This window comes from Rana temporaria, chromosome 3 (assembly GCF_905171775.1).
Source record: "Rana temporaria chromosome 3, aRanTem1.1, whole genome shotgun sequence".
NCBI classification, from domain to species: domain Eukaryota; kingdom Metazoa; phylum Chordata; class Amphibia; order Anura; family Ranidae; genus Rana; species Rana temporaria.
In genome coordinates, this window is record NC_053491.1 from 120,007,104 (window position 1) to 120,034,670 (window position 27,567).

Consider the following 27,567-nt stretch of genomic DNA (forward strand, 5'->3'; position numbering starts at 1 on the left):
TCGGATAGACTGACGCAGCTGTATATAATTCACTATGCATATCTGACGCCCATGAGACTTGCAAAATTTCAACCCACACGGAGCACTGCCTGCCCCATGTGTGCCGCTGCTGCGGCCTCGTTCTACCACTTGTTGTGGCACTGCCCTGACGTGCAGGCCTACTGGCTGTTCCTCCATGACAATATGGGAACACCGGTGGGTATGGACCCGAAGTTATGTCTCTTGGGACTGGTACCAGATGTGGACGTAGACAAATACCAGAATATTTTTATTTGTGAATCGCTCTTTATGGCTAGAAAGGTGGTGGCCAAGGCATGGATGAGGGAAAGGGCCCCAACGCTGGAGGACTGGAAAAGGGAGGTGAACACCACTCTTCCCTATAGGAAGATGATCTACATACACAGGGGGCGCCCACAAAAGTTCTCCAGTGTATGGGACAGGTGGTTAGAAGATGGGGAAACATGCACGGACTGAGTTCCGGGCAGGTGAAGAGCGTCTGTGGTGGGAGTGTGGCGTGGTCGATTTGTTGCAAGTATTGGGGTTTCTGGAATGTGCAGGGTCTCTTTTTATACGCATGACAATGTTAAATATATGTGCACAGGTCCTGGTATGAAGCGGTCTGCGAACCCAAACTGTAAAATATATATCTGTAAAAAAACGTACTGATTATTGATCAATGTTGATCAAATGCCTACCATGTATGTACCTCTTATTTTTTCTACACCTCAATAAACTTGGTTTTGAAGTTAAAAAAAAAGTCTAGTACACACCACTAGCTGACAGCTCAATTCCAATGTTAGTACAACGATCTCCCCTGCTAAGCTATTGTGTTCTGACAGGGGGGAGACCCCCCCGCCAGAACACTCTGGTGAGCGAATGGCTGAGAGCACTGATCGGGAGATGGTCGGCAGAGTTTTTGGTCATGAGCCTTCGACAGAAGCCAGCCAAATGGGTGCCATACACAAGGTAGTGTGATTCCGGCCCACGACCAGTCAACCTGATACTTTGCCCCGACTGGCTAACAGGTAAATTCCTCAAGCTACTCGAATAATCCTAGCTAAACTTCTGTGTTATTAAAAATGTAATCATTCAAAGCATTAGCTTTTTTTGACAGTGGACATTTTGCAGGGATTGATAGGTCCCACATTGCATAAGCAAAAACAAAAGAAACATGTAAAAATTACACAAAACATCCAGCGCTCCTCTGTATACTGTAATCACAATTAGTCCATTGATAGACACATTGAGAGTCTTTGGTACAGGCCCGGACTGGCCATAGGGCAGACCGGGCATATGCCTGGTGGGCGGGGACCGCGCGGGCCGGGGCCGCCCGCTCTGTGGCCTGTTGATGTCCTGGCCGCACAGCAGGAGGTAAGCGGCAACCTTAGTGTAAAATGAATTTAAGGGGTGTTCTGTGGACTCTGATACAAGAGGGGGGCTTTGATGACCAGAGACCCCCTTACATCAGAGTTCCCCATACTAAATATGGCTTTCATTTGGTAGATAGCTAGCAAATTTGGATACATATATTTTTAATTCCTTAGCATTTATTGAGAATAATCAGTATACATTTTTTTCCAAAGGAATCATAATTTACGCACCCTCATACATTTGCCCTAAAATATAATCAACAACGTCTGCTAATTAAAATGATATCAGATTAATTTGTCTGTTATGTAACATAGCAGAATACTCAAGCTCAAAGTAAGTGTGTGCTTCTTACTTTAGATGAGCTTTATTCCCATTTTATGCTACATTACAATGTGCTGTGTTTACTTTTATTTTCACAAAATGCTCTTTGGAGCACTCTGTGAAAGCATCGGAAACCCTGGAGCTGAAAGGATCATCATTGGCACTGGATGCTAGATTCCAGCTGTCATGGGCATCTGGCAGTTCCGTCAATTATCCCTGCCGGGAACCGCGGGAGCTGCCAATTCCAGTTGCAGCTTGGGGTCTAAAGTGGTTAAAAAGGCATTCTAGCTGGTGGTGCAAATCTGTACGCTATTTCCATTGTCAGTGTCCAAAAAAAAGAGACAATGGTTTTCCAGATGCTAATTGCCTGATCAATATGTAGCGCTACCCTCTCAGGAGCCGCTGGTTAGATTGGGACGGCATGATTATGTTACCTCTGTGAAGTGTCTAGGGGTGATGATAATGATGACGATGCAATAACGGAATGTCCAATCAGGAGAGTGTCTTTATCTGTGCTTTTATTTCTCGCCCAACATGGCTAACAGTCAACTTGAGATAGATAGAGAAAGGTTGGTGAAAGGAGAATTTGCAGATTCAGGCCTTTGGATAACGGAAGCAGTCCTGCCTCCAATGAAACTTCAATTCACGTCGCCACTCCAGCCGGAGTGGGTACAGTGTACCTGGACAAGCCTCTCACGCCGACCTGGCAGCCAGAGTATCGCTTAGAACTTCTGATAAGGAAAAAGTCTCTGCCACCGACTTGGCTGTAGTAGAATTTTAATTAGGAGTGAGACCTCTGCCACAGGTCAGTACTCAGGAACATGGATAGTAGAGCGAAACCTTTCAGTAAATACAAATTTTCCCTGAGGTAGACTTTCTGTATGATCACCGACTAACAGGTTGCCATCGAGCAAACTGTCAGTGTCCGGTCACCGCGATCCCCGATTGATTGTCTAGGCCCTATTGGATTGCCTGCCTCCAGGCTCACCTCAGACTGACTCCCCATCGAACAGCACAACTTGCTTGGGATCTTCCTCATGAAGTGTGGGGACCCAGTAAGTCACTGGTGCCCCTTTGTAGCTTTAGTTTCTCCAGGCCATGAAAGCCCAGAGTCTGGAACTCCGCATAGCACGTGCGCCCTGGCCTGGTAGGCCATCTCGCCGGGGCCCGTGATGTGCGCACACCTTAAAGGTGGGTGCCGCACCCGGAACCAGGAACAGTCTCCCTAAAACATGGCGTCTGCCCTAGAAGTATCCTCCCCCAGCATGCCCTGCGAGGGAAAAACTCCTGTGATTGGCTGCTGGAGAAAAGCGCCTCCGCCTGGCCTCCTCTGGCGCCACCTGCTATCCAAAGATGGGAAAGGCATTTTTGGAACACAAAATTAACCCACAGGACGACCCAGTCCAGCAGAAGCCCAATTTAACAAATCATATTGAATGAGAGCAAAATAACTTTCTCATTCCCCTCTAAATTTGACATAACACCTGTACTAAAAGTACACAGGCGCTACAAATAGAAGATACAAGTTTTAGATTTCCAGGTGCAATCGGATTTCTCTCTCTCCTTCCAAACATTGCAGCCTATCCAATAAAGGCTTAAAAGATGTCCTTCAAAACTTAAAAAAGGGGTTCTGGGGAAATGCATGTGCGTGCTTTGGGGGAGGGGGTGGGGGGCGATATTGGAGGTTTTGCTGTGGGAGGAGGATTTTTGCTAGAGCAGGTTGGAAAATGAGAAATAGATTTTTTCTTTGGGGAGAAGAGGAAATTTTTTTGGTTGTATATTGTCACAATTGTCCATTGTTTGTCGGCATAATGTCAGAATTGCCTGTTTGTTGTCCACATATTTTCATGTTGGCCTGTTTGTTGCCCATATATTGTCAGAATTGCTAACATATTGTCATGATTGCCAGTTTATTGTCTACATAGTGCCACAAGCATCAGTTTGTTGTCCATATATTGTTTGTCATCCTCACATAGTCAGAAATGCCTGTTTTCTTTTGCCCATGTATTGTAACATTTGTGCATTTGTTGTCCACATATTTTAAGGTAGAACTATAGGCATATACATCTATTTTGAAGCATGTAAGAGAGGGTTATAACCCATGTGTCCCATTGGGAAGATTTTCCTTCCTGTGTCACAGCCAAAGCAGGATGTGAGAGGAAATCCCTGCAAATTAAGGGAATCCCGTGGGGCCCCCTAGGTCACCAGAACTAATGTCCCCATTGTAAGATTTCCCTTTTCTTACTTTTCTGGGGACAACCCAGACATCAATAAAAACTGACAGGTGTTCTAATCCTTCTCCACTCTATCCAAAACTGAAAAAAGTTTTGCCCTTAGTTATACTCTAAAGTGTATGTTACCCTAAATATTTATTTGTTATCTATGCGTGCTCTCATATATGTGTATTTTATAAATCATGGACTTTTTTTATTTTCACGTACTTCTTCCATCTGAAGTACCTGGTTGATCCTGCCAGTCACCTTTCTTCCTTAATAAATCAATATAGTGAACCACTTTTTCAAATAAAGTTACTGATCCTAATACTACAACAAAATTAAAGTGGAACTTTACTCTCTCAATCAATATGAACTATTGTTATTCCTTATGCTGCTAGCTTTAGTAAATATATAGGAAAGTATATTATATTTACTTGTTTAAAACTTTTTATTTATTTATTTCTTCAGTTACTTTCTGGTTTCTATGTGTAGGCAAATAATGCCATACATCCCAGAAGTCTTCAGGAGGGGAGGAGGGATTTTCTCAGCTAAGGGCACCCTCCTTCCTGCATGACTGAGCCAAGGGCAGATAGATTCCAGGAAGTAAATGCGACATGAATCATCTGCCCTTACTCAAGATGGCCACAACCATAGAGGTGCTAGGTGGTGTTTTTAAAGGTGATTTCTCAGCAAAATAATGTGTAGAGACATGGATGGGTGGGTTTGATTTGAATATTAAAAATGAATGAAATAGTGTTTTTAGCTTGTTTTGATTAGATGCAGTGTAGTTCCACTTTAAAATACTCTATTGAAACATGATAAAAGTGCACATAATTAAACATATAACTGAAAAAATATTATGTTCCAAGTGAATTTCATATAAAAAAAATCATGCAAACATTTTTACATAAAGTCCTATGTCCAAAGGAAAAATTTCCAGTGTAAAAGTTCATAAACATACTCCAAATCATCACCACTGTGTGCCTTTTCCACTTTCCTGAGATCACTTAAACTTGCCCACAATGTCTTCCACACTCTCCATGCATCAAGTGTTATTTAATTGTGCCCTCACATTCTTAGGTGGACCTTTAAGTGTATGAGATCTATGAATGCTTTACAGCTCTCTGTAGCTCCTCGATTCCTTCTCTCAAACGCTCGATCGAGTGTGGAGGACACTGTGGGCAAGTATAAGTGATTACAGGAAAGTCTAATGCCGCATACACACGATCGGACATTCCGACATCAAAACCATGGATTTTTTGCCGACGGATTGTTCGCTCAACCTTGTCTTGCATACACACGGTCACACAAATGTTGTGGGAAATTCCGAACATCAAGAACGCGGTCACGTACAACACTACGACGAGCCGAGAAAAATTAAGTTCAATGATTCCGAGCATGCGTAGGATTTTTGTCCATCGGAATTGGCTACAGACGATCAGAACTTTTGTTGTCGGAAAAATTGAGAACCAGCTCTCAAACATTTGTTGTCGGAAATTCTGACAGCAAATGTCCGATGAAGCATACGCACGGTAGGATTTTCCGACAACAAGCTCACATCGAAAATTTGTTGTCGGAAATTCCGACCGTGTGTACGCGGCATCAAAGGTGTACAGTGGTGAAGATCTGCAGTATTTATATGGGAATTTTACACTGGGAAGTTTTCCTTTGGACACAGAATTTTATGTGAAAATATTTGCATGATTTTTTTTATGAAATTTACTTATAACATAATTAGTTATTTGGAATTATGTGCACTATTATCATGGTTCCATAGAGTATATTAAAGCTGTGGTAGTATTAGGATCAGTAGCATGCTTCACTATATTGATTTATTGAGTTACAATTTTGTATTGGTGGTTTAACAGAGGTGTGAACAGCTTTTTAATAGAGAGATCTAGAAAGGTCAGAACATTGCAAGGGTTCTTTTACACATCCTTCTCCCTTGTTTTAAACTGACCGCACAAAACACAGAAGCTGATTTATGTTTGCATGGTCAGTTTGCATCCTTCGGCTTGCCATTCAGAGGTACAGGACACTGTCGAGATACACAACATGCCTGTATTGGGCAGTTTGTTCAGTCACCACACCCCCGACCAATCATAGACTGCCTCTAGCACACATCCCCTTCCAATCACAGCCTGCCTATTGAACACAAACCCTGCTCAAGCACAGCCTGCATCTTGCCTCAGGCTGAACCTACTGTAGAATACAGTGACATCACCCGCGATTGCCTGCTTCATGCTGTATGCTGCACACGTTTGTCAGTGTGTTTCTGCCTGTAAGCCTGCACTCGACTGAGAGTGTTGATACATGTGAGTGTATTTTTACTTGTTTTAAAATAAATGCCTTTTTGCTACAGAGAGCATTAGATCTCTCCCCTTCTTTTCATATGTCCATCATTGCTGACACCTTATGGGCCCTTCGCTTGCCATCCGGAGTTGCCATTTGATCTGCTGACTGATACTACCAGGACCTGTGATTACATATCATGCTTTGTGACCTTTTTAAGGTCGAATGAATGAGGTGAGAGGCCATCTTTTACTTCTTGGTGGAGGATCTCTTTTGTGTCACCTGCTCTGAACATGCACCATTTAATGAAATGCATCTGGATTTCTCATACACATTCACATTTACCTCGGCGGACCCGAGGTAAGCGTATGAAATCTCACCACTGCTCGCTCTCCTAGCTTGGAACACCGCTTCCTGGATTGGCTTGTCACGTCACACACCACACGTCACATATATTCCAACTTCCCCTTGTATGATTACCGCAGGCACATTTAGCTGGGCTTCCGCCAGTAGTTGATAAGGCTAAGAAGTGGAGAGTGTGATGTGTTTTCGCCCGAAGGTGGCGTGGAGCGCGTGCGCTGTTATGTTTTGGCCTTTGCCCTTAATCGGAGTAGATGGTACAAAGGGAGGGGTTGCTGTGCTGTACAGCCAATCCCATGAGTAAATTCGTGTGACGAAAACATGTCGGGGTGTGGCTGTACTGCAACCATCTGAAGCTACATGTGATGTGTGGTGTGTGACGTGACAAGCCAATCCAGGAAGCGGTGTTCCAAGCTAGGAGAGCGAGCAGTAGTGAGATTTCATACGCTTACCTCGGGTCCACCGTGGCCACAGTTTTACTGGCTGATTTATCGATTGGAGTTCTCTGTGATATTGTTGCTCGCTTTTACAGCTGATTTTTGTGAGTGGAATGGTTGAAATTATACACATTTAATTTAAAAAAATATTTGGTATTACACTATTGTATACACTTTTCATTTTCATGCAGATAAATCCAGTAATCATACGAGGGGAAGTTGGAAAAACTGTTATACCTGTTTGTGAGTTTATTCACGCTTACACGCCAAGCACGACAGTGTAAGGCATATTGAGTTGGTGAGTGTTTTTTCTGACGGGAGTGGAATCACAGGCACTCGGATGTGGTAAAAGGTCAGAAGATTGGAACTCACATTCAACATTTTTATTTTATATATGGACTTTATGTTATATGCACTACTAATTTCACAAGTGTCACAGGGTGATTTATTATCATTAACAGTATGGTCACTGTTTTGATCTGTGTCTCAAAGACAAAAAAATCTTTTTGGACATTTACAGCACTACTTATTTTTTGGAAACAATTCAGTTGTAGAGTTTTTAAAATACTATTTCACATTGATTTATTTTAAGGTGGTTGCTTTGTGAGCTTAAAGGGGTTGTAAAGGAAAAACATTTTTTTCATAATAAGCATCCCTTACCTGCAGACATTCCTCTTTTCACTTCCTCATTGTTTGTTTTTGCTCAGAAGTTGATCTATTTCTTCTCTGCTCTGTTCACTTCCTGCTTGTCTGATTTTACTGACCACCGTGATGGGAGGCTTTACTGCGGTGGTCAGTAACGTGCTCACCCCCTCCTGGGAACTACATCTGTGCGGCAGGACGCTCTCTACGTGTTAGAGACTTCAAGGAGGTGTGAATTACTTTGCGTGCCGCAATGCATACTGGGAAATGTAGTTCTTACATGAACAAACGATGCAAACCAGGAAGTGAATGAGAGAACAGAAACTAGAACGCCGGAGGTGATATAGATGAAGGAATTTAATAGGTATTTACTAGTTTTTTAACAGAATCATTACACTATTCTGTCTGTTTACCTTGCAGACATTAATTTTAGGCAAAACATTTTTTTCCTTTACAACTCCTTTAATATCAGGAGTGAATTGCCCATAAGCGCAGTGGTGGTGATTCAAGATGGGCGGATTGTTTGATTTCCATCGGTTCACATAATATACATACTATCTAACTTTCCCAAGGGTACAGTAGCTACTACACTCTATGTTTGCGGTAAATGCCCAGTTGGTAACCCACAAAGATTTTTTTTTAATATAAAACAGGCACAGAGGCACTCATAGGTCTTGCAGACGAGATCCAGCAGCAGAACGAACCAGCAGCATATTTATTGGTGATGTTTTAATGAAGCTCAGTCCATCTTTGCTTGAGAAAGATGGGCTGAGCTTCATAAAAATATCTACAATAAAAATGCTGCTGGTTTGATGTATCTCCCCTGTAAGACACGTGAGTGCCGTGCCCCTATATCTGTTTTGGATTTGTACTTGCTAACATTTATAAATATATAAAAAAAGAGAAACAAAATACAGACAAAAAAACATTTTGTACATGAACTTTATTACTACCTAAATACTATGACAGGCAATTACACAACTTTGCATTTTTTAATAAGGGTTAGCACGAATATGATCCAGAATTGTTTTAAGACCCAGGTAGGTCTCCTGTGCAGTTGGTATGATCTGAGTAGCTGGAAGCACAAAGCCATAGCGTCCTGTGTCTCTCAACTCAAAGGCAAATGAATACTTAATTCCAACATCATAGGTCCAGTCAATACTTCCTCCACTAGCTTGATCTGAAGAAAAAAAAAATTCAGAGCTAAATTAGTTTTGTTACACTCAACATACCCATACAACAAGGAGATCCATGAGGATCTATTTACTATATATATATATATATATATATATATATATATATATATATATACATATATAAAATCACAAACAAGCTTTTATTTAGTTGCCCTCCTAAAGCTGGTAAAAGTTTTTTTTTTTATATTGGTTACTGTACATAACTATGCTCTACCTATGTTATTATTTTTTTTTACTATATATTGAGAATATTATTCATTTTTTTCAACTATACATTGACAACATTAATTTAGATAACTTCTGTAAACACATTGTAATACAAAAGAAGACTAGTTCACCCAAGCAAGTTCTATATTTTCTTGGCAAATCTAGGAATGAATTCTGTTGCTTACCAAGAGCATTCATGCCAAGAAGCATTATCAATTTATATTCTGAGTTGCCTTAGATTTTATGTATTAAAGTGTATATAAATTCAAAAACAAACATGTAATCTATTGCAGTATTATTTTTAGATTTGGTGACAGCATTAATTTCCTTATTTTTTTTCAGGCCCTTGTTTGTTTATTTTCACCAGGTGATCATGCCAGTAAGGCCCCATACACACCATAGAATCCATCCGCAGATAAATCCCATCAAATGGGTTTCTGCGGATAGATCCTATGGTGTGTACACTCCGTCGGATATTTATCCGCAGATAAATCTCCCCTGGGATGGATTTCCAGCAGATGGATATTTGCTGACATGCTCAACAAATCCATCTGCTGGAATCCATTCCAACGGATGGATCCGCTCGTCTGTACAGACTTACCGGATCCATCCGTCCAAAGGGATTCCCCGCACGCGTCGTAATGATTTGACGCATGCGTGGAATTCCTTATATGACAGCGTCGCGCCCGTCGCCGCGTCATAATAGCGGCGACGGCGCGACACGTCATCGGCAGAGGATTTCAGCGCGGATTTCAATGCGATGGTGTGTACACGCCATCGCATAGAAATCTTCTGAAATCCTCGAGAGGATTTATCCGCGGATGTATCCTCTCGTGTGTATGGGGCCTCACACACCTCCCATCCTAGGGTTACAACATTCACTAAAGCCCTGTACACACGATCGATTTTTGTCTGATGAAAATGGACCGATGGACCATTTTCATCGGACAAACTGATCGTGTGTGGGCCCCATCGGTTTGTTTTCCATCGGTGAAAAAAAATAGAACATGTTTTAAAATTTTCCTATGGATAAAAAACTGATAGAAAAAAATGATCGTCTGTGTGGAACTCCATCGGAGAAAAATCCACGCATGCTCAGAATCAAGTCGACGCATGCTCTCAGCACGTCGTAGTGTTTTACGTCACCGCGTTGGACACGGTCAGATTTTGGACTGATGGTGTGTAAGCAAGACTGATGAAAGTCAGCTTCATCGGATATCCAACGGAAAAATCCATCGGATTAGATTCCATCAGATATCCGATCGTGTGTACAGGGCATAACTGTAATGTATCTATGGAGGAGCAGTGTTATCATCTTAGTCTGCTTTCCTGATTTAGACTGCAAACACATCCCTCTCTTCTCATTTCCATTACTCTAAGGCCCTGTACACACGATCAGTCCAAAATTATGAAAACGGACTAAAGGCTGAAGTCTGAGGCCGCGTACACACGGTCGATCCATCCGATGAGAATGGTCCGACGGACCGTTTTCAACGGTTCACCGCTGATGTGGCCTAATGGTCTGATGTGCCTACACACCATTAGTTCAAAAACCGATCGGGTCAGAACGCGGTGATGTAAAACACACGACGTGCTGAAAAAAACGAAGTTCAATGCTTCCAAGCATGCGTCAACTTGATTCTGAGCATGCGCATATTTTGAACCAATGCTTTTGCAGTCCATCAGTCCGATTTTAAAGCAAGTTTTAAAACTTTGGTCTGAAGGACAAAAGTCTGATGGGCCATACACACGGTAGGTTTTGACTGATGAAACTGAACTTCAGTCCGTTTTCATCAGTTTGTACTGATCGTGTGTACAGGGCCTGAGAGGTATTTTTCTTGCACTTAGCCTAAAAAAACAAACAAATATAATGTTGCCACTACATCTAGGGACTCACAAGCTGCAATATACAGTATTTAAATGTTGTTCTTGGGTTTAACAAAACAATGACAATAACCACAATATGTACCGTATATAAAAAATATATATTATTATTAGTATAATAAATTGAAGCTAATCACTAACGTGTTCCTACACCAAAGCATGTGTATAAACAAATAATGCAATGCAACCTTAAATCCTCTCAACATTCCATAAAAAACATAAAACAATCTTATAAGTGGTAACCATGTACACAAGTGATCATAAATATATAAAAATCAATCCCACAGTACTCAATTAATATAGTGAATGAATAAAAAAAAAGTGATTACAATAATTGCTGTAAAAAAACAATCCCACAATACTCAATTCATAAAGTGAATAAAAAATAAATAACTAAGTAAAAATAATAATTGATGGTTGAGAACATTTTCTGCACATGCATTTAAACTTTAAGTGGTGGTTCACCCAAAAAGAAAATTTTTAACATTAGATTGAGGCTCGTTTTGTCAAGGGGAATCGTGGTGTTATTTTTTAAATCGAAGCAGTACTTACCGTTTTAGAGAGCGATCTTCTCCGCCGCTTCTGGGTATGGGCTGCGGGACTGGACGTTCCTATTTGATTGACAGGCTTTTGACGGTCGCATACATCGCGTCACGATTTTCTGAAAGTAGCCGAACGTCGGTGCGCAGGCACCGTATAGAGCCGCACCGACGTTCGGCTTCTTTCGGCTACTCATGACGCGATGTATGTGACCGTCGGAAGCCTGTCGGAAGCCTGTCAATCAAATAGGAACGCCCAGTCCCAAAGACCATACCCGGAAGCGGCAGGGGTTTTTAACGGTAAGTACTGCTTCGATTTTTAAAAAAAAACACCCGATTCCCCTTGACAAAATGAGCATCAATCTAATGTTAAAAAATTTTTTTCGGGTGAACTCCCGCTTTAAGCACTCGTGTTTTAGATGCACTTTATTTTTGCTGTTTGCACATAATATTGTCAGACTTCTACATGATTTATATATTTTACATACATTTTATTGTATTTATTATTGTATTCACTTTATGAATTGAGTACTGTGGGATTGATTTTTTTTTTACAACAATTATTGTATTTACTTATTTTTTTTTATTATTATTCATTCACTATATGAATTGAGTACTGTTGGATTGATCTTTATATATTTATGAACACTTATATGAATTGTGTATACAGTCATCACTTATAAGATTGTTTTATTTTTTTTATGGAATGTTGAGATGATTTAGGTTTGTGCTGCACTGTTTGTTTAAACATATACATGTTCTTGGGTTTAGCTTTACTTCACTTGTGTGAACCAGAAAGGTTGTAGAGTGCAGATAATAAATTCATCTGGAGAGAAAAGTATATACAATATTATTTCTAATTTTTAATCACAGGCATCAGCATCATGTATTGCCAATTTGGAAAGCCCTGTACACACGATCAGATATCTGATTTCATCAGACGAACCAATTGTATGTACAGGGCTTTAGACTTGGATAGACGATACTAGTATCGGTATCGGGACCGATACCGAGTATTTGCGGAAGTACTCGTACTCGCGCAAATGCTCCCGATACCTAAATAGAATACTTTTTTTGTATTTATCAACATGTTCTATGAAAATTCTTTGAGTTTTTTACTACTGCGTGACAAGCAAATAAAACATTTTTATTCATTTTTACTCATTTTTATTCTTTTATAATGTCTTGAGTTAGAGTTCTTCATAATTCTAAAGAAAATATCCTTAGTCTGTATTGTGGTTTGAAAACTGTCACATGACATTTAAAAAAAGTATCGGTATTCGGTATCGGCGACTACATGAAAAAAAGTATCGGTACTTGTACTCGGTCCTAAAAAAGTGGTATCGGGACAACCCAAATTGAAAGCATGCTATAGGTTAAATTGTAGAAGGAAACTTTGCACGATGCTGAAAAGCATAGCTTGGGGTATCAAAAAACAAATGAAATTTTACGATTTCCAATTTATTTATTTTTCTCATGCCAAAGTAGCATTTTTATGTTGTTTCTGTTGGCAATTTAAGGGTAAAGGTAATACACACTAACATCCAGCTAAAGTGGTTACATTCAGTTATATTCATCCATGTGAAGGTATCCATGTATAGTCTTGTGCCTAAAAGAGATCTAAAGATGGGTAAAGTAATGACAGAAATTTGACTTACAGATAGTGGAGCAGATTGTTCCAACTTTGTACTGGGTGCCATAGAGAGAGCTCAATGCGCTAGCAGCAGCTTTACCAACTGTGTTCTGGAAAGAGTAAAACATATTCAATTAAAGCGGAGGTCCACCCTAAAAAATTTTTTTGATATTAGTCTCCCTTAAAGCTATTAAAAAACATTTGGAGAAAAACATTTTTTTACTTACCAGAAAGACCCTGTTGCTCGGCAGTCGTCCTAATCTGCCACTTCCTATACTGTGAAGCTCCTAGTTCACTTCCACCCTCGCCGGAAATGATGATCTCCCCCCTGCTGTCTCCTGGGACCTTTGTGTGTCCCAAAAGACAGCTGGCCATTCACAAAGTGACGCATGAATCGCGCATGCGCAGTAGGAACCGGCAGTAAAGCCGCAAGGTTCCGCTGCTGGTTCCCCTTAGTTAGAACGGTCGCCCTGCAATCGATCCGATGGATGGATTGGCCACGGGAGGCCGACATCGTGGGCTCCCTGGACAGGTAAGTGTCCTTATTAAAAGTCAGCAGCTACAGTGTTTGTAGCTGCTGACTTTTAAAGAAAAAAATGCGTGTTGAACACCGCTTTAAAGTTCATTCATGTAGGTTAAGATGACCTCTGCAACAGCCATTCAGTCCGCTCACTTTATAGGCTAGGACTAACAGATTTTTTTGAGGAAGATTAGAAATGCAAAACAATTCAGTAGACGTATACCTCACATCAGTTTCAAATACTGTATAACATGAAGGCATTATTAACCTTAGGCATCTATCCATGAAATCTTGCCTGCTCTACCCAACCACTATAATTATATTTGTATTATCACTGTATAGACATATACATACTGTACACACTTTAACCTATTGCCAACTGACCTATAGCAGATTTACTGCTACAGGGTGGCCGTGCTGTGCAGACTCACGTATATATACATGATCCTACACTTCTGGGTAGGGAGAGCACTGCTTCTGCTGTGATTTGTCTCAGCAGAAGCTGATCAGCGGGTGCTGGTCAGTGGATGTCCACCGTCACCCGCTGTTCTCCAAGGAAAAACACAAGTGCATATTTTTAGCACTGATCACTGTATTAGTCACTGTAGTGTCAGAATGGCCACGGCAATATCGCAGTCCCACTATAAGTCGCAGATCGCCAGCATTACTTGTATATACAAAATATATTCCTGTTTATATTCCATAGTTTGTAAACACTATAACTTTTGTGCAAACCAATCAATATACCAAAAATATGTAGCAGAATACAAAATTCCAGTATATATCCCACAGTTTGTCATATCAAAAAATATGTAGCAGAATAAATATTGGCTTAAATTTGTGAAAAAATCGGATATAATTTTTTTTTATTGGATATGTTTTATAGCAGAAAAAATATTGTTTTTTTTTTTCAAAATTGTCGCTTTTTTTTGTATATAGTGCAAAAAATCACAGTGGTGATCAAATAGCACCAAAAGAAAGCTCTATTTGTGGGGGAAAAATTACATACATTTTATTTGGGTACAGCGTGGCATGATCGCACAATTGTCAGGTAAAGTAATGCAGTGCCATATCGGAAAAAATGGCCTGGTAAAGGGGGGGGGGGGTTAATCTTCTGGAGGTCAAGGGATATCAGTATAGTCATTATGGATGTCACATGGCCAGATATAAAATATCAGTTTACAAAAACAAGAGAATCTGCTGAGGAGAGATAATATTCTCTAGACTGTTATGATATCCAGGGTTTTGCCACAGAAATGTGAAATTCTGATTTAAAGTACTCATTCTAAGCTATTGTTGCATATAGTTCAGAGGAACTGGCACCTAAAAAAAGCAGAGGTTAAAAGACCTAACAGGCTGCTTGGCCATGTGACATGAATGGAAGAAAGCATCTTGAAGACATCTTCTTAAAACAAATCCAGGAGAAAGAAGAAGCAGAGCAAGCCAAAAATAGACATTGATTATTGATCTGCAAGAGGGCCTAAGACAGCTGAAAGCCAGAATCTATTGATTGAGAGTGATGGATAGTGTGGAATGGGTAGGAGGTCAAGAAGCTTCAAGAGTTAAAGTGCCAAAGAGAGAGAAAGAGGTTTTCCTCGTTGATATACTGTATAATATATTTTTTATTAACTACAGAATAAGGCACACTATTCTCTTATTACACTAAAACGTAGTTTTTATTGATTTTGTGCTCATTTCTAAGGCCGCGTACACACGATCAGTCCATCCGATGAAGCTGACTGATGGTCTGATGTGCCTACACACCATAGGTTAAAAACCGATCGTGTCAGAACGCGGTGACGTAAAACACAACGACATGCTGAAAAAACGAAGTTCAATGCTTCCAAGCATGCGTCGACTTGATTCTGAGCATGCATGGACTTTTAACCGATTGTCGTGCGTACTAACCATCGGTTTGGACCGATCGGTTAGGCGTCCATCGGTTAAATTTTAAAGCAAGTTCTAAATTTTTGGACCGAAGCATAAAAGACCGATGGGGGCCCACACACGATCGGTTAGGACCGATGAAAAGGTCCTTCAGTCCGTTTTCATCGGTTTTGACCAATCGTGTGTACGCGGCCTAAGAGTTTTAATATAAGTGAGCCGTTTTAAAATTGACCATAATCAAATTACTACTTTACATTAAGCCATGTGACATTCACAATAATCGTACATCTTATGCCACGTACACACGATGAGTTTGTCCGATGAAAAAGACCGTTTTCATCAGACTAAACCGATCGTGTGTGGGCTCCATCGGTTATTTATCCATTGGTTAAAAAATTAGGAACTTGTTTTAAAATGATCTGATGGATAAAAAACCTATAGAAAAAAACGATTGTCTGTAGGCACGTCCATCGGTTAAAAATCCACGCATGCTCAGAATCAAGTCGACACATGCTTGGAAGCATTGAACTTCGTTTTTTTCAGCACGTCGTTGTGTTTTACGCCACCGCGTTCTGACACAATCGTTTTTTAAATGATGGTGTGTAGGCTCAACTGATCATCAGTCAGCTTCATCGGATATTTGATGGAAAAATCCATCAGACCGTTTTCATCAGATGGACCGATCGTGTGAACAGGGCATTGCAGTGAATATTAGTAGTTAGTAAAAATGGAAACTTATTTATTTTAAAAAACTGTTCCTTAGTAGCCCTTAAGTCAGATAATCTTCAAAAAAGTGAACTCACTTAAACTTTTTACTGTAAAGCCCTGTACACACGATCGGACCTTTGTCCGACTAAAATCACATCGGAATTCTATCGGAGTAAAATGGAACATGTTCTCTATCTAAACTCTGACGGAATTCCTCAGAATTTCCGATGGAAATAATCCAATGGGGCATACACACGGCCGGAATTTCCAATGGAAAAAGTCAGACAAACTTTTTCCATTGGAAATTCCGATCGTGTGTACGGGGCATAGCTCTTTGACGGGGGAAATACACTTACTTATTGAAAGACCAGGGGTTAAATAGTTAAGCGAACTCCAGGCAAAGTCTTTTGTATTTTGGAATTTTGTATTCCTTTACCATTTCAAAACAACAGCGTAAGCTTTGTCTGAAAAGTCAGTTTAAAGCGGTCCTCCACCCTAAAGTGGAGTCCCGCTGATCGGAACCCTCCCCCCCTCCGGTGTCACATTTGACACCTTTCAGGGGGGAGGGGGGTGCAGACACCTGTCTAAAGACAGGTATTTGCACCCACTTCCGGCCACACGCTACGGGCGAAAGACGGGCATTCCGTCACATCCCGTCTGTCGCCCGTTGTGTGCTGGGAACACTCGGCTCCCAGCACACAGCGTGTGAGCCAATCGGCGGGCGCAGCGCGACTCGCGCATGCGCCGTAGGGAACCGGGCAGTGAAGCCGCAGCGCTTCACTTCCTGGTTCCCTCACCGTGGATGGAGGGGGGAGCAGCAGGGTGACGAGCGATCGGCTCATCCTCTGCTGCGATCACCGCTGGACTCCAGGACAGGTAAGTGTCCTTATATTAAAAGTCAGCAGCTGCAGTATTTGTAGCTGCTAGCTTTTAATATATTGTTTTAGTGGCACATCCGCTTTAAGTCTGTCCCAATGTATTCAATGTGGAAAACAAGTTATGATATCACTTTAAATGCAGCTTATAAGAAAAGGTTACATTTTCTTACTTTTACGACCATAACAAATGCATGCGAAATAACAGGAAAGATGGGTCACCAATATTTTTATCTCTTATAGATCTGATCTGACAGTAATTTATTATCCCAGTCATCAAAAACTACTTTCTGTATGTACAATATTTCATTTGATTGTAAAAGCCAAAAGGACTTACTACAGAATTTAACAGGATTTTGGATATTGTATGTAGTGCAATGTTATTATGTGTTTTGAATCTTAAACTTGGACAGACTTACCAACTCAGTGTAGTGAGCAGGATTGGTGCACTTGTATCCGTAAGGGAAAAGCAGAAGCTGAGAATAGCTGTGGATGCTTATAAATCCTTTGATGTTGCCATGACTCCTAACAAAGTTGGCAATAGATCTTACTTCCACCTCTGATTCTGCGCTGGGTCCGTAATATGCATCAGAACAGGGGTTAGCGTCAGCTCCTGGCCCTACATAACAAAAAAAAAATATATATTTCTTATGTGGCTGCTGCATGTATGAGGTTTGAATTTTCAGACCACAAATAACCCATTTAGCTTTGGCTCTCAAACAATTCAGTGTAATTGACTGAAGAAAACATACTATATATTAATTTATTTATCTCTGCTAATTGTTGTATACTAAGGCCTTTACAGAACCTATCAAATGCCTAGATGTTAACACCAAGGTTTTACTTACAGTAGTCATTTGTAAAAAAAAATTATGCTAATAGCTATACTTTCATTATAATTTTTCAGGTTGTATATAATTAGTATTATAGTTTGTTTGAGTATTTGAGAATTGCCCATATTAAAGGGGTTGTAAAGGTTCGTTTTTATTTTCTAAATAGGTTCCTTTAAGCTAGTGCATTGTTGGTTCATTTACCTTTTCCTTCCATTTCCCTTCTAAATGTTTTTTTTCTTTGTTTTCTTTGTCTGAATTTCTCACTTAGGCCGCGTACACACGATCGGTCCATCCGATGAGAACGGTCAGAAGGACCGTTGTCATCGTTTAACCGATGAAGCTGACTGATGGTCTGATGTGCCTACACACCATCAGTTAAAAAAACGATCGTGTCAGAACGCAGTGACGTAAAACATGACGACGTGCAAAAAAACGAAGTTCAATGCTTCCAAGCATGCGTCGACTTGATTCTGAGCATGCGTTGGTTTTTAACCAATGTTTTTGCATACTAACCATCGGTTTTGACCTATCGGTTATCAGTCCATCGGTTAAATTTTAAAGCAAGTTCTACATTTTTTGACCGAAGGATAACTGACCGATGGGGCCCACACACCATCGGTTTGGACCAATGAAAACGGACCTTCAGTCCGTTTTCATCGGTTTGGACCGATCGTGTGTACGCGGCCTGACTGTTCCTCCTCAGTAAGCTGTTCTGGCTGACTAACTAACCCCCATGGATGATGGGGGCAAGCTTACTGAGGAGAAACAGGAAGTGAGAAATTCAGACAAAGAAAAAAAAACATTTAGAAGGAAAATTTAAGGAAAAGGTAAGTGAACCAACAATGCACTAGCTTAAAGGAACCTATTTAGAAATTTAAAAATTAACCTTTACAACCCCTTTAAGTAATATAGCACACCCTTCTTTTTGGTTTAGTTTATCCTCTCTAAAATATGAAATCACTAGTGTAAACAACAGACTGATAACGATAACAATTTTTGAAAAACATCTTTTAATATTTTGGGGTGGTGGTGGTTGGAAGTAGTGAATGAAATGTGAATATAATCCATGATTCGTAAAGTTGTAGTTACCTCCAAAGCCTGCATTCCAGTTTCTGTTGGGGTCAACACCTGGACACGAGCTGCCTTTATTGATGGAACGGGTTTTACGCCACATACGGTTCTAAAAATAATGAATAGTAACAGGTTTCATACTAATATCTTGTTGATTTTTAGTCAGTAGATGGAGCTCTAATTTCCCTTTCACATATCTTTCTGAGGCTGCTTAGCAGTCTATTGCAAAAAGCCTGTTTACAAAGCTCTGTGGCTGAAACAGCAATTACACACAGAACTGAATAACTAATTAAAGTGACTAATCTCTTACCAGACAGCCCAGTACGAAGCTTCAATTAGACAATGCCAGCCGCAAGGCAGGCTCTTGCATTGTCTCTTTAGTTATCCCATAGTGCTCTGAAAATGATTCTGTCATGTATTAAATGTTTATTTCTAAAACAGAGACTGTGGGCCAAATCCTCAAAAGAGATACGACGGAGTAACTGCTGTTACTCCGTCGTATCCCTGGTCCTAACTATGGAACTGATCCACAGAATCAGTTTCCCATAGTTAGGACGAAGATCCGACATGTGTAATTGAATTACACTGTCGGATCTTAGGATGCAGTACCGCATCCGCCGCTGGGGGAATTTCGCGTCGAAATGCCGCCTCGGGTATGCAAATTAGGACTTACGGAGATCCACGAAGCTTTTCAGCTTCGTTTTTTCTCCGTAAGTTTTATTTTGCAAACGCAAAATTCGGGCTGCTTTTATAAGGTGTAAACTGTTTACACCTTGTAAAAACAGACCTTTCTTGCTCGCGACGCAATTTTTTTTTAATTTTAAAAAACGTTTTTGGCGCCGTATCTTTTTTTTTACCCGACGCAACTTTATTGTCCCGTCGCAATCCACAAAGCCCGACGTAACGTAATTTTGCGCTATGCACGTCGGGAAAATGACGTCACGAGCATGCGCAGTACGGCCGGCGCTGGAGCGCGCCTCATTTAAATGGGAATCGCCCCCCCGGAGAAGAGGAACGCCTTGCGCCGGCCGGATTTAAGTTACACTGCTCAAAATTTCTAGGTAAGTGCTTTGTGGATCGGGCACTTAGTTAGAGATTTTGCGGCGGTGTAACTTAAATGGAAAAAGTTACGTTGCGCCGGGTTTTTGAGGATTAGGCCCTGTGTACGCAAAGTAAATATACAGATAATTCATAAACTACCTCAAACTATTATATTTTATCTTTAAGTAAAGGTTTATTTTTAATACAGCCATAGCCAATAATTACATGTTTTTTTGTATAGTTAGTTAGGTTGAAAAGAACACAAATCAATCGAGTTCAACCAATAGAAGACTAAATATATATTTAAAAAAATAAGGCACATAGAAAAAGAGTAAGTTGGATCTAAGTAATAAACCTTGGAAAAACTTCTGGCTAAAAAATCCACCTGAATCTTCCTACCCAATCAGCCTAACCTGCAATATTATTATACTTAGAAATGCTCCCCTTGTTATTTTACAACGTATATTCCTGCTATACATCCAGCTCCTTTTGAAAGGCAACTAGTGAAAACAGCCTTAATTTATCTCACTGAAGATTACTACATGTATATTTGTACTGTCACAGCAAATTAAAAAGTATTATTTTATGCTTTATTCTCATATCACCTTTGGAAAACTTAGATATAGACTAAATTTGGTATTATTATGTTGGATTGAACTTGGCACCACACAGGAAATTTTATTAATATACTTACTGATGAGTGAGAGAAGGCATATCCATCAGGATTGGTGACAACCATAAGGAAGAGATCATAATTATTCAACAAAGAGGTAACAGATGCGTCCTTTCCATAGTCAGAAGCAATCTTTAAAAATACAAATCAAATATTGCTGTAAATAAATGTACCCTTAAAACAGGAAAGTATTGTCAGAGAGTCTGTGGCCTTTACATTTTTTTTAAGTATTTTGATTTACTTAAAGGGGTTGTAAAGTCATTGGATTATGGGAAGCACAGCAATAGTTGGTACATTATATTAGGTAGATTGCAGTTACCTTATGTGCGGTCCACAGGGCAGTAGCTTGAGTAACCCACTCACGTGCATGAATACCAGCATCTATCCAAATGCCAGGACGACCGGCTCCAGTGCTGAACTGTAAGCAGAATATTGTATTTTTTTAAACCTATCATCAAAGTCATGTGATAAATATTTTACTTTTTTGGTTCTCACTGTTTACATTTTTAACCTATAATCTCCGATACAAAGCCGGATTTGCAAAAGCAAAAGTAGAACAGAATGGTGGTATTTGAACCTACAGCAAATAATATGCCAAAAATATGTGTCCTATATTTTTGTATTTTTTTTTTTTATAAATTGCAGTGAAAAATGTGATTGTAACACTTGTTTTGTGCTGCGGTTGTAAATATAGTTGCTTTAATAATACACAAAATATGAATGAAGGTAGGGCTACTATATTTTAACTAAATAAACAAATCTGTTGGCAATTTGGAGATCAAAAACAAGTTTCTTTCCCTAGAAAATGTAACTCTGTTATGTGCTTTGCTATTAAATATGTACTACACAGAGCTTACATCTACTACAGCTATAGAAAACGTTTAAGTCATCCTAAAAATATGATATTATTATCTAAATCATAATGTATCTCAAGCATTATTAGAAGAATCACCTTAAGAACATTGAGGGGACGCCCTTCATATGAGTTACCAATCTGTTGTTTGCTGACAATTGATCTGTAATCTGCTATGATGAGGTCAAGGGCACTGTTTATCTAAAATAAAGACAACATCGAGATTATGAAAAATATATTGCAGATTATTAAATAATATAATATTCCATTACATTTTTATCACAGCTGTACATACTATGTTCAAAAGAAAAGAGACTTAACGTATATCTCAAGCCAAAAATATTTTGTTTGCATTTTAGATAGCGTAGGAAATTAATTAGTTGTTTTGCTGCCTATGTGTCCCATTCAATAGATTTCTCCTCACTTACTGTCTTGTGGACAACACAATAAAATAACCACCCCCCTTTTTGAGGATTCCTACTTTTTTTTACTGTTCTAGTGACAAAATCAAAATGTTGGACTTTCCTTCACTTTTAGATCTGGTTACAGTGACCACCAGTGACAGCAGAGAGCAGAGACAGCAATACAGTCCCAATATGGGGTTGGCATTAGATATACCATATTTGTCTGCGTATAAGACAACCTTTTATACTTAAAAATGTGGCTCAAAAAACGGGGGTCGTCTAATACGCCAGATGCAGACTGCGGGCATCCAGTTTTTTAAAAGCCTCGCCTCCTCCTCGTGCTGTTCCGTGATAGGCTTAGTGATCCACCTATCACGGACGTCGTTTCGTCCTCAACCTCGGATGAGAGGACGTCCGTGATAGGCGGAACATTGAACACAGGCTATGCTGGGAAACTGAGTGTTCCGCATATCACGGAACAGCACGAGGAAGAGACGCAGCTTTTAAAAAATGGATGTCCGCAGTCTGACTCACTAAAGTAATGAAGATTGGCGATGTGAGTTGAGGCAATGGCACGGTTAGGTGAGGAAATGGCACAGTGAGATGAGGCAATGGCACAGTGAGGTGAGGCAATCGCACAGGGTGGTGAGGCAATGGCACAGTGTGGTGAGGCAATGGCAGTGTGGTGAGGCAATGGCAGTGTGGTGAGGCAATGGCACAGTGAGGTGAGGCAATGGCACAGTGAGGTGAGGCAATGGCACAGTGAGGGGTCGTCTTATACGGCGAGTTTAACCCAAAACCAACATTTTAGCTGGAAAATTAGGGGGTCATCTTATACGTCCAGTCATCCAGCAAATATGGTACTTTAATTATAGTTTGATTAATAAAACTTGAAAAAAAATGGTATTCCTTTCATATTTATATTTTATCATAAATAATTCTGTTTAATGCCATACCCTGATGTAGAGTTAGAAATATCTGACCTGTACATAGGAATGGCAAATAATAAAAAGCAACTTTTCATGCAGTTTGCATGTTAAATAATGTTCTGCTGCCAGCAATGGAAACCCAGATCAAATGAGTGATTTGTTGGGCAGTATTATTTTTATTCTGTGTAGAGCATACAGTAAAATTAGGGAAATGCATATCGGTAGTTGGTATTATCAAATGGTCCGGAATGGATCAGGGGTATCTGAAACAAATCTATCTGTAGATGTTATGATTCTTACTAATTCTTCTGTATACATACTAATGTTTACTTATGTATAATCTATGCTTTTCAAAATATATATTTTTTAAATATATAAAAAAAAGGGAAATGTGTGTAAATGATATATAACCAATTAATGGATGGACCATTATAGTTATTTACTGCTAGAAGCAAAGTATTGATAAGACACCGTCTGGACACCACGCACAGAAGGTTATGAATCACTAGTTTGTGAAATCTAATAGATTTGATTTCTTACAGCATCCAAGTTGTAATAAGCGCCAAAATTAAAAGAGCCAGAGTTGCGTGCTGTTCTTTTATTGCTTTCCATTTCTTCTTTCTCTTTGTTGATCACTTCCTACAAGAAATATGTACCAATCAATAACTAAAAAAAGCAAATCCAGTAATCATGTTCATATATCTTATAATCGTTATGAACATGTCAAGTTCAAGTAACTTACCTGCAGGTCTTCTATCATGATGGAATAGTCAATGCTGTTATATTCCAGATAGGCCTTGACAGACTGAAGACTTGTGAAAGGAACTCGGACATCAACTGGAATATCAGGTTTGGCAGGTTCAGTCCAGAAGTCGAGCTTTCAAAGGTAAAAAGGGACTTGTTATGCATATTACAGTACCAATCAGGGTATCTGATACAAAGTTAAGTCACTACAAAGTGAAAAATACATGAGTATGAGACATGTATCACTAGTGGTACATACAGTATGCTTATTACATGGTACATGTCATGGCTTGACAGTTAAAATTTTGGGGCGTGGTGTCTTAATTAGATGCTTGATCCCTTATAAGCAGGGGTTGTCCGGCATATGGATCTTCAGCACATTTGAGGACTGGGAAAGGAGTCCGTGTTTAAGGACCCTGGAAGAAAATTAGGATGTGTGCAGACTTGCTAGAATATGCAAAGATGCATACAGCCATAGTATAGTGAAAACAGGCTTTAGTAAGGTGCAGGCTCTGACACTGAATACTCCCAGTATAGCTGGAATAGTTTAGTTGGTGGAGACTGGCAGCTAAACAAGCTAATGGAAGGTACCAGTGATCAGGAGCAGGCTAAGAATAGTATCTGGGAAGAGATGTTACAATAGAACAGAACAAAACAGAATATAATAGACTAGAATGGAATATTAGTATGAGTTCTAGTCAGAGGCCATTGCCAACAGCAACCAGAGCCAAATGCTAAATTTAAGCAAAGCCTTAATTTTATTAGCTTGTTCTGTGAGTGAAGAACTCTTGAAGCAGTAGGAACATATTTCAATAGAACTGGTGGCTCCCAAAGAAATATAAAGCAAAGCAGGTCAAACAGAGCCTTATGCTGCGTACACACGATTTTCTGACAACAAATGTTCGATGTGAGCTTTTTGTCGGAAATTCCGGCCGTGTGTAGGCTCCATCGGATATTTGCTGTCGGAACTCCTGACAACAAAAATTTGATAGCTGGTTCTCAAATTTTCCGACAACAAAAGTTCTTATCGTAAATTTAGATCGTCTGTATGGAATTCCAACGCACAAAAATCCTACGCATGCTCGGAGTCATTAAACGTAATTTTTCTCGGCTCGTCGTAGTGTTGGACGTGACCACGTTTTTGACGTTCGGAATTTCTGACAACATTTGTGTGACCGTGTGTATGCAAGACAAGTTTGAGCAAACGATCCGTCAGAAAAAAAATCCACAGTTTTGTTGTCGGAATTTCCGATCGTGTGTATGCGGCATTAGAATAGCAATCAACTTTACACGATCAAGGTAAACTTAAAAAACGTACAGGAAAGTACAAGTGCGTTTCTAATGCAAGTTTACTCTGAAAATACACAGCCCATCTATATGAGCCCTATGACAGGAGTGATGTTGATACTTTTCCTAAAATTCTTTCCTAACAGACAGGAAAGAGGAACAGCATACATTATTATTGTGGCTGCAGCATCTCTGCTAGACTACTGTATATAACTTTTTGTGCAAGTAAAAGACAAAGGGTTGACAGACTGGATTAAATTCATACAAACAAATTGTACTTTTTTCAGTTTAATCTTAATATTTTTTGAGGAACATTATTTATTTTTATATATGTGTTAAAATAAAACATTTGCATACAATATGCTAATGTTTGTACCTGCAGATGTGTCAAAGATTGTAAATCTTGCAGCAGACTGAGTTGCTCATTGCTGCTTGCCTTGATTCGCAGCACTTGCTCTCTGCAAAAGAGAAATTTACAAAGTTTACTATGCATGACCAATATTCTGTTGTATCTTTTTTGCTCAAAGGTGTAATTTAAAAATATGTTCCAATGCATCCACCTGCGCTACTAAGTCAAAATGAATATCCCTCTGTTATATAGACAATGACAATCAGTCTTACTGTATATACAGTACTGTATTTTATATTACTTTCAACTCACAGTATAGAGCAATAGGTCACGTGTAAAATTAGCACAACAAACAGTGGCAGCTGATGGGTTTTGTGTTGGGGGGGGGGGAAACAACCACCCCCCCCCAGCAGTGCGGCACTAACATGCCCACTGCATGCATCCCAAACTTATCTAGATAAATAGATTCAGATAGATATTGGTGTCATTCAGCGTGGCGGGGTGTGGACAGTGGCTCCTGGCTGCCAAGTGCGGGGTCCAGGCAGTGGCTCCAGGCTAGCGGGTGCGAGGTCCAGGCAGCGGCTCCAGGCTAGCCAGTGCGGGGTCCGGGCAACGACTCCAGGCTGGCAGGCTTCCTCTCTGGCTCCAGTGGATTCCTCCCTGGCTCGATGCAGACGTCCGATAAGATCGCCTGACGTTTTGGCCAATTGGGAAACAGGTCTCACACCTGTTTCCTGATTGGCGGGGAGAAGATTTAGTGTGAAAATAGCAAAAATCGATTTGCTATTGTCACACAACTGGGTGGGATCAGGATGCAGTGCTCTGCAGCCCGAACCTACCCTTTTTTGAAGCCTATTACAGCCTCTAGCTCTCATCATGCGCTTCAACCCCCCCACCCCATCCCTGCCATAAGAATTCATGCGCCTGCATCTTGAAAGGGGCCAGGCACATGGATAGGGAGGGCTGCGGCATGGTTAAGGGGGGTGGCACCCAAACGCCCATAATGCACGGGACACCTCTGCAACATCATTTACAACTAGTAGTACTAGTGTGCTGATGCCTCTTCTTTTAGGAGAAATCCTCTTCCATCCATACTCCCCCACAATAATATTCTGGTGTGATGACGGTGGTTAATAGAACTAAGTCATTGTCACAGGATCTCATCAAGAGAGCCCGATTTTGCCTGCCCTTTTCACCAAGCTCTGCTATTCATAATAGCTGTACAGCTTCTGTGAATGAAATGTGATCTATGAATGGAGTATGGGAAGATTACTCCTATACTTTAACATACATTAAAATATGTTGTTATAGAAATGCTTTGTTCCCAGGGCTCTACAAAGGTAGTGAGTAAGTGTATGCTTGTAATTTGCCTGCCTAACAGACTACCCGTCCCTGTCCTCTCCCTTTTCAACAAAACGTGCCTGCATACCAGATTTTTATACGGGGAGAGTTTCCTCCTGCTGATTGGCTGATGGATGCAGGAAGGCTACCTCCGGAGTCAGAATGAACACTAGGATGATAAGGTTTTATTGCTTCAAAAATGACACTATATATCATCTATTATCCATAAATATCAGTGAGACCTCATCCATTGAGAGTGTCAGGACCTGGGCTTGAACCTGGGACCTCTTCTGTGTCCAGTGTTGACTCTTCCCACTGAGCTATCTGGGATGCTGGACAGCACCTGATCTATTGGACAATCCTATCTGATCCATTGGACAGGTTATCCTCTTTGCCAGGTTATTGTGCCTTCGACGTGCGCGACCCTGGAAGGTCAATGCTTCCGCGCATGCGTCGAATCACTTTGACGCATGCGAGGGCTTTCGGCCGAGCGGACATGTCCGGTGAGTGGTACAGACGACCGAACATGTCCGACGGACAGGCTTCCAGCTGACATGTTTCTTAGCATGCTAAGAAACATTTGTCCGCTGGAAACCTATCCGATTAGCCGGAAAATTGTCCGGTCGGCCGTACAGACGACCGAACATGTCCGCGGAAACTGGTCCGCGGACCAGTTTCAGCAGACATGTTCGGTCGTGTGTACGAGGCCTATCTTGCAGGGGGGCTATTTCCTTTTTTTTTTTTTTACAGTTTACTACTGTTGTAACTATTTTCCATCCACCCACAGTACTTTCACTGTAAGTGGCCGGCAGCTACAGGCTCAGTGACGTACTGGTATGTCACTGAGCAGATGAGCACTGGCACACCCCCTGGGGCATGGAGCGGTGTGATCCCATGACCGCTGTGTCCACTGGATCACAGTGCTTAGTACCTGTCCATTCATGATAGCTAAAA

The 27,567-nt window shown here is 40.5% G+C and overlaps 1 protein-coding gene across 2 annotated transcripts in view; it reads right to left on the reverse strand.

Moving 5' to 3' along the window:
* Positions 1 to 8,563: 8,563 nt before the first annotated feature.
* Positions 8,564 to 27,567, reverse strand: part of LOC120931678 (carboxypeptidase A2-like) — a 51,054-nt gene continuing 32,050 nt past the window's right edge. The window contains exons 2-11 of one of the 2 annotated variants that reach the window (XM_040343336.1): positions 25,300 to 25,381; positions 23,635 to 23,769; positions 23,433 to 23,531; positions 21,659 to 21,760; positions 21,026 to 21,124; positions 20,728 to 20,838; positions 19,011 to 19,101; positions 17,508 to 17,707; positions 13,124 to 13,208; positions 8,564 to 8,819 (exon numbers count right to left, since the gene is read on the reverse strand). In XM_040343336.1, coding sequence (XP_040199270.1) covers positions 8,632 to 8,819; positions 13,124 to 13,208; positions 17,508 to 17,707; positions 19,011 to 19,101; positions 20,728 to 20,838; positions 21,026 to 21,124; positions 21,659 to 21,760; positions 23,433 to 23,531; positions 23,635 to 23,769; positions 25,300 to 25,381 — 1,192 coding nt within the window. In that variant the 3' untranslated portion in view covers positions 8,564 to 8,631. The remainder of the gene's footprint in view (positions 8,820 to 13,123; positions 13,209 to 17,507; positions 17,708 to 19,010; positions 19,102 to 20,727; positions 20,839 to 21,025; positions 21,125 to 21,658; positions 21,761 to 23,432; positions 23,532 to 23,634; positions 23,770 to 25,299; positions 25,382 to 27,567) is intronic. The other variant, XM_040343337.1, reaches the window with a different exon arrangement.